Source organism: Micromesistius poutassou (genome assembly GCF_964030765.1).
Source record: "Micromesistius poutassou genome assembly, chromosome: 17".
NCBI classification, from domain to species: domain Eukaryota; kingdom Metazoa; phylum Chordata; class Actinopteri; order Gadiformes; family Gadidae; genus Micromesistius; species Micromesistius poutassou.
In genome coordinates this window covers 11601331-11608393 of record NC_140287.1, presented here as the reverse complement: position 1 = coordinate 11608393, position 7063 = coordinate 11601331, and the positions used below count along the sequence as shown (strand labels likewise).

The 7063-nt window shown below is 44.1% G+C and overlaps 1 protein-coding gene across 1 annotated transcript; it reads left to right on the top strand.

Annotated features, from left to right (window-relative positions):
* Positions 1-1258: 1258 nt before the first annotated feature.
* colec11 (collectin sub-family member 11) lies at positions 1259-5411 on the top strand. The gene is made up of 7 exons (XM_084481887.1): positions 1259-1391; positions 1728-1890; positions 2317-2388; positions 3862-3933; positions 4044-4097; positions 4553-4648; positions 4847-5411. Exons 2-7 carry the CDS (start codon positions 1758-1760, stop codon positions 5254-5256), a joined length of 837 nt encoding a protein of 278 aa, XP_084338013.1. The 5' UTR covers positions 1259-1391; positions 1728-1757; the 3' UTR covers positions 5257-5411.
* Positions 5412-7063: the final 1652 nt, after the last annotated feature.

Here is a 7063-nt window from a genome sequence, read left to right as displayed (position 1 = left end):
ACTTAATATCTAAACCTCTAAAATAACCTCTAAACTCGCTCACTTATTATCTAAACATGCCAATCTTTAATATAACTAATATTACGCAAAGTTATCCTTAAACTATAGACGGTTTTAACTTAGACTAAGCCAGACTTGTCCCTTTGTCGCTCTACTTTATTTTTTAAGGTTTATTTTTCCCAGTCTGGTTTTGAGTTTTACTCCTTGAGGGTTTTAACTGCTGCATGACATTTGAAAACCTGTTGCGTCATAAATAAACATGCTTTATCTTTACCCATTTTGTTCTTATGTTTGCTTTCTTGTGTGGAATCTGGCCAATGGAGCCGTTTCAGCATCCTGGCGTCCTGTGAAGCTATGATCTGACCATAACATGAAGCAGAATGTAGGGTGACTGTTTAACATGAAGCAGAATGTGGGGTGACTGTTTAACATGAAGCAGAATGTGGGGTGACTGTTTTCCCATTACCCTTAAGCTCTATGTAGTGCCTCAATGTTTGTCTCTTTGGCAAAAAACAGAGCTAAAATGTTACAAACATTTATTTACATTTTAATAAGACCTGTACCTTCTCACCTGTAACGGGACAAAACACAAATCCAACAAAAGATTAATCATTTAAGTGGAAAAAAGGATGATAATAAATTACCCTATTATAGACATAACCCATTACAAATGATTACATATAAAGAATGTATGAACACTGTACATAATTCAACCTTATTTCAACGTTACCCGTTAACCTTATTTCAATCGCTCAAAGTGTTTGCCATATGGGTTCTCCCCCCCCCCCCCCCCCCATGGAGGTGGACTAGCTTCACACTGGGCCAAATGGAGGTGGACTAACGGCACACTGGCCCCCTCTAGTGGGCTATCAGGATACAGCAGGCCACTTGACTACACGTCAGAAGGACAATCAATAGGACAAAAAGAATTTCGTCATTGTGGATGTTCATGTTTTCTCTTTGCATGCTCTTAACTGATAAATTTAAATAAATCGTAGCAAATAATCATACATAATTATCATAAATAGATTGATTTGAAAGTCAACATTTACTGAATGATTAGGGATATGTTGTCGTTATCACTATATATTCCTGACTGAGAACATTTGAGTCCGGTACGAGTGTCTTTCTAATACACTGTCTACCAGTCCCTCAACCCCTTTCTCAGCAGGCTAATTACCGCAGCAGGCCTGGCCTGGCTCTTTATCTAAGTGTTTATAACTGTGCTATCAAACCCATTTCTGGAGTGTGCGCTGGAGGGAAGAGTTGTGTTCAGACCACCAGGGTTTGGAGCTACTGTGTTTGGAGTCTTTGCAACCTCTCCTTTGGGAACTTTATGTGTTTTTATGTCAGATTGAACACATCCACCTGGATTTTATTTTCCTCTAAAGGTAGGTAAACTATAGAGGATTATTTTATTCATAATGAGACTGTGATGCTTTGATGTACATGTTTTAGTTCTTAAGACTAAAATTTGGCTTCATTGTCCTGGATTTTAATTAAATATGAAACTAAGATACAGTACAACAGTACAGTTAAATATACAATAGCTTCTAGTTTATCATTCCAATTCAATTAACTTGGGGAATGATATGTTGCCAAATAAACATTTAAATGTTAAAATAGAAATAGCAGGTAATATGTGTTGAATGTGCAACATTTTTACAATATTGACAATCTTGCACATTGACATATTTAACTGAATGTATATATTGTATAATAAACAGGTAATTTCTCTGTGCGCTGGTTGCGGAACGATGATGGGGTCAGAGCTGCTGCTGTCCAGCCTCCTGATGGCCCTGCTGGTTTCTTCACTCCTGCATGTCTCTGGTGGACAACTCTTATCAGAGGAGCCGTGCAGCGTTCAGATTCTCATCCCTGGACTCAAAGGCATGTAGTCTGACCTGGTAGTCTACTGAGGTCCACTATATGCCTTTTAATTACTTATTCTCCTGTATATACATTTTTGCTTTTGTAATCAAGGGTATTTGCTATGAGAACAGGAAGTTTCATTGTAAGTGAAACTTCTAGTAAGGCGCAAGTACAATAGCAAATAGAAACAGAACTTCTACATGTGAAGCAATGAACCCACATGGAACCAGGATGTATTTGTATGTAATCCCAGGTTCACAGGCAGTCATTATTGGACACTTAAGGGCCAGGAGTCATTTTGAGTAGGAACACAGAAGATGCTTCCAGGCTGTGGAGAGCAGAACGGGCCCATATGGTAGCAGAACAAACCAGATGCAGACATTAAGCAAGTTGACTGTTTTTATGTTGATCACAAGATGGTTGGTCTTTATTATATTTGTAAAGGAGAGCCTGGAGAGAAAGGAACCAAAGGAGCAGCAGGGAGAGCGGGCCGACTGGGACCCCCGGGAGAAAATGGTACGCCCCGCCTGATGCTGAACACAGAGCCTGCATTTCACACCACGCTATATCACATACATATCAATCTATTTATATATTAAGTATATATTTGTTTATATATATATATATATGTATAAGGATGTGTATATGTATGTATATATGTTGGTGTATCTATGTATGTGTATATATCTGTTTGTGCATGTATATATATGTGTGTGTGTGTGTGTATATATAAAGTATATATACAGTATGAGTGTTTGTGTATGACATATCCTTCTAACCTTCACATTCACTCTGCATTGGTCTTTCAGTGCAGCACTTTAAAGTAAAACATAGCTCCTCCAGATTTAACGGTGTGTCTGAGTTTCCCTGGTGATTAAATATAGACGTGAACGATCCACTGCTATCTGCAGTGGCAGGATGCTGTCCACATCCCAGCCTCTAGAGAGCGCTGAGTGTTTACGCGTGGGGCTGGAGGTCAGAGGTCGGGCCCGAGAGGCACACACAGTATCAACGTCTGCTGAAGTGTTTACTCAGAGTTAGTCTGCTGCCACACAAGAATGTTCCATACTTATCTTATGGCCGTACACACACACACACTCACGCGCAGAACCACACACATGCATGCAGACACCATAATCAATACATTTTTACTTACATGACATTAAACATGCAGGTCATTGAACAACACTGCTTATACATATCTTGTATGGAAAACCGCCTAACTAATGGGTGGTGATTTATAAAGGCCTCATGCGGGGCTGCCGCATGAGGCCTTTATAAATCACCACCCATGGGTGCATCTCCCTTAACAAGACCGCTAAGGTACGGACGTTCCTATTTCTGACACTGGGTATAAGGCTAATGTATATATCTATACATTTATTTATAATTATTCAGGAACACACACAGGTGCCAATATAAAAGTGCACTGCCCCTGACAGCCTTCATCCCGAACACATAGAACCCTTGATCCGGTGACAGGGCAATTAAAGTTCTAATCGCCGCCTCGTCACATACCCCCCCTCAAGCATTTAAGTCCTCGAAAACACAAGAGAGGTAGTCTGCAGTCACATTGTGATGCCTTGAACTTGTAGGCCTGAAGTGCCAGGTACCACCTTGTGATTCTATGGTTTGTGTCCTTCATCGTGTTCAGCCACTGCAAAGCTCTGTGGTCTGTCTCCACAACAAAGTCTAAAAGATAGCAATGTAACGAATCAATTGCCCATTACGCCGCGTTCACACGACACACCTGTTGACGGATCTCATTGACTTTGCATCAGGCACTCTCAATGCATTGTGGGTCAGTCCGTTCTGTCGGCTTCTGTCTGAGAAATGTTCAACTTTTCAGGCAGTGACCAATCCGTCGGCCAATCACATCGCGTCCCCCATACGTCAGACACGCCCTCCGTCATCCGTCGACGGCTGTGTACAGTGTGAACGCGGCGTTACTCATTTGCCTGATCTTATCAAATGTTCTTCCTTTGAAAGGCCAACAAGGACTTAAAGGGCAGAAAGGCATCATTGGACACTATGGAAAGATTGGGCCGAGTGGATACAAAGGTGAGTCTACTACGACTGCTGAGGCTAACTGCTACTGTACGGACTACGGACTAGTCAGGATTGCTGCTGCATGTTCCTGATCCAAACTCAACTTTCTCTTTGCTTTGAAGGCATCAAGGGAGACATGGGAGACTTTGGCCCCAAGGGTGCCAACGGAGAGCCAGGTAAATTAATAATACCAACACAGACCGCGTGGTTTCCTTAAAGGTGTCATATTATACCACCAGGTGTGAGTATGATAGCCATTACAAGCCGTTTTGAAAATCTGCCTCTTCTGACATCACAAGTGGGCGTGTCCACCTAGATGTATGACGGATAGATGAGCAACGTTTGCTACAGTCCTCTGGGTAGGCTGGTAGACTGATCTATCCAGCATACATCTAGGTGGACACGCCCACTTGTGATGTCAGAAGAGGCAGATTTTCAAAACGGCTTCTAACGGCTAATCACATTCAAACCTGGTGGTATAATATGTCACCTTTAAAGTGTGTGTGTGTGTGTGTGTGTGTGTGTGTGTGTGTGTGTGTGTGTGTGTGTGTGTGTGTGTGTGTGTGTGTGTGTGTGTGTGTGTGTGTGTGTGTGTGTGTGTGTGTGTGTGTGTGTGTGCGCGCGCGCGCAGGCGTTCCGTGCGAGTGCTCTCCACTGAGGAAGACGATTGGAGAGATGGACATCCTGGTGGCCCAGCTGTCCTCCGAAATCAAGTTCATTAAAAATGGTATTTAGTATTCTGAACTCCCTCTGCTGCGCTCCTACTGCGAGCATCACCTGCTACGTCCTCCACATCAACAGATGCCATCTATTTATGTTTATTCAACACCTTTCTCTTTCATGAGTCATGGCGCTTTCACCCTTGCTCCCGTCTCTCCGTGTCGCCGTGTGGAAACATAGAAAATACTCAGTGGTCATGTTTCAGCCCTGCCCTCCCCCGCAGCGGTCGCTGGCATCAAGGAGACGGACAGCAAGGTCTACCTGCTGGTGAAGGAGGAGAGGAGCTTCGCCGAGGCGGAGGCCTTCTGCCAGGCCCGGGGGGGCCACCTGGCCATGCCCCGGGACCCAGCCTCCAACGCCCTGCTGGCGGCCTACCTCGGCGAGGCCGGCCTGGCCCGAGCCTACATCGGCCTCCAGGACACGGAGCGCGAGGGGGACTTCCGCTACGTGGACCGCTCCCCCATGACCACCTTCGGCCGCTGGAGGAAGGGGGAGCCCAATGACGCGTACGGAGACGAGGACTGCGTGGAGCTGACGGTGTCGGGGGAGTGGACCGACGTGGCCTGCCGCCCCGCCATGGGCTCCGTGTGCGAGTTCCAGAAGGACAGGGTGTGAGGGGGGCTGCTGGGAGGGGAATCCAGTGGGTACTGGGAGACCAGTGGGTAGAGGGAGACCAGTGGGTAGGGGTGAAGGGGCCCATAGGCTCCTCATAATCAATATGCAGATAAAGGCTGACAGCACCTAATGGGCCTAATGTGTTTTCTGAAGATAATAATAAAATAGCATCCATATCATGCAAACATATTGTCTGTTTTGAGTCAATTTAGTTGATCCGTACTCGTCACATTCCCTTGGTAAGAAAATTTAAAATTTTAATGTGTGTTTCTTATTGATGTATAGATAACAATAAGTAAGTAATAAGTGTGAACTCACCCAGCTACACACACACACACACACACACACACACACACACACACACACACACACACACACCCCTTGGAGATTTGCTTTCAATGTGCATGATACAACGCTCTAATAAAGCACAGCATGAACCCCTTAAGAAATTAATATTTAATACAAAGAATGAATTATGCATTTCATTGAACAGGAATTGTCTGTCAAAAACCAATTAGGTGCCATTGATGGTCATCTTTGGTTACACTGCTGATCTTGTGATTCATGTGGGACAGCCTGTCTCTGTAGAATCTATGGTAGACCACACTGTATAAATAAATAGATACCTGCTTTCAATGGCACCAATATTAAAATAAAAAAATATTTAAAATGGAAATCAAAAAAAGAAGTAGCAAACATGAAATAATCAAAAAAACCTCTGAACCTGGTTCCCTTGGAAACGCAGAAATAAAACAATTTCACATTCACAGATCCGTCCAACTTGACTACACCTGCGGAAAGGTGTTCATTTTGACAAACGACCCTTCTCAGATGAACCAAGTCGTTTCGTATAACGCTGAGGGTCCTATAACAGGCGGACGGGCCAACTCTCCAGATTGGTTTCTGACACCACAGTGGTGCTGGTCTCACCCCATCAGAACCACCATGCTGCCGCCCCCCCCAGGCAACCTAGTTTCTCAGCCTCCCACCAAAACCATCATCGTGTACAGGAATGGGGACGCGTTCTTCCCCGGAAGGAAACTAGTGGTTAAACAACGCCAAGTGACCACCTTTGACGCTTTTTTAACATGTCTGACGAGTGGACTTGATGCACGCTTCGGAGCGGTCAGAAATGTGTACACTCCGAGACAAGGCCACAAGGTGTCTGAGCTGGAGGAGCTGAGGACCGGAGAGAGATACGTGGCAGCCGGGGCGGAGCGCTTCAAGCGGCTCAGGTACTGAATTCATTCATCCATTATGTGTAATTTATCTTACTGAATTCAGTCATTCATCATGTGTCTTATCTTACTGAATTTGTTCAATCATCATGTGTAAATTATCGCACTGAAATCTGTCACTTCCTCTTGTCAGCTATTGGCTAATAACTCCTAGAAAACCAGAGCACAAGAAAAAAGAACAGGTATGACGCCAAACTATTAAATATTTACTTTCCTGATGTTAGGCTGATTTTAAAACATCACTCCTGTATCTCGTGTGGCCTGAGGTTGGGCTGATCTGAGTTCTTCATCTCAACCAGCCTCAGATCAAGCCAGTAACTCACAGCCGAATCGTAGTTCCTTCCAGGTGTTTGAGGAGCAATAAAGATTCATGCACTATCAAGTATGTCTTCATTGTTTCTTACAATAATAACCATTATATTATCATGATTATAAAAGGTTCTGTAGTTTCTCCTGTGTTGTTATGGAACATTATCATACTTGTGCTTGTGTATTCCAGTGTTTTTACCAATGGGGACGTCTTCGTCCCCCCTGCTCGAATCCTGATCCCCAAGTTTACGCTGAGCAGC

Bases quoted from the DNA above. Each gene is read 5' to 3' on its own strand.
- colec11 (XM_084481887.1), top strand. From the start codon at position 1,758: ATGATGGGGTCAGAGCTGCTGCTGTCCAGCCTCCTGATGGCCCTGCTG. The intron at 2,389-3,861 runs GTACGCCCCGCC...TTCCTTTGAAAG, and splicing joins GGGACCCCCGGGAGAAAATG to GCCAACAAGGACTTAAAGGG. The intron at 4,649-4,846 runs GTATTTAGTATT...GTCATGTTTCAG, and splicing joins AATCAAGTTCATTAAAAATG to CCCTGCCCTCCCCCGCAGCG.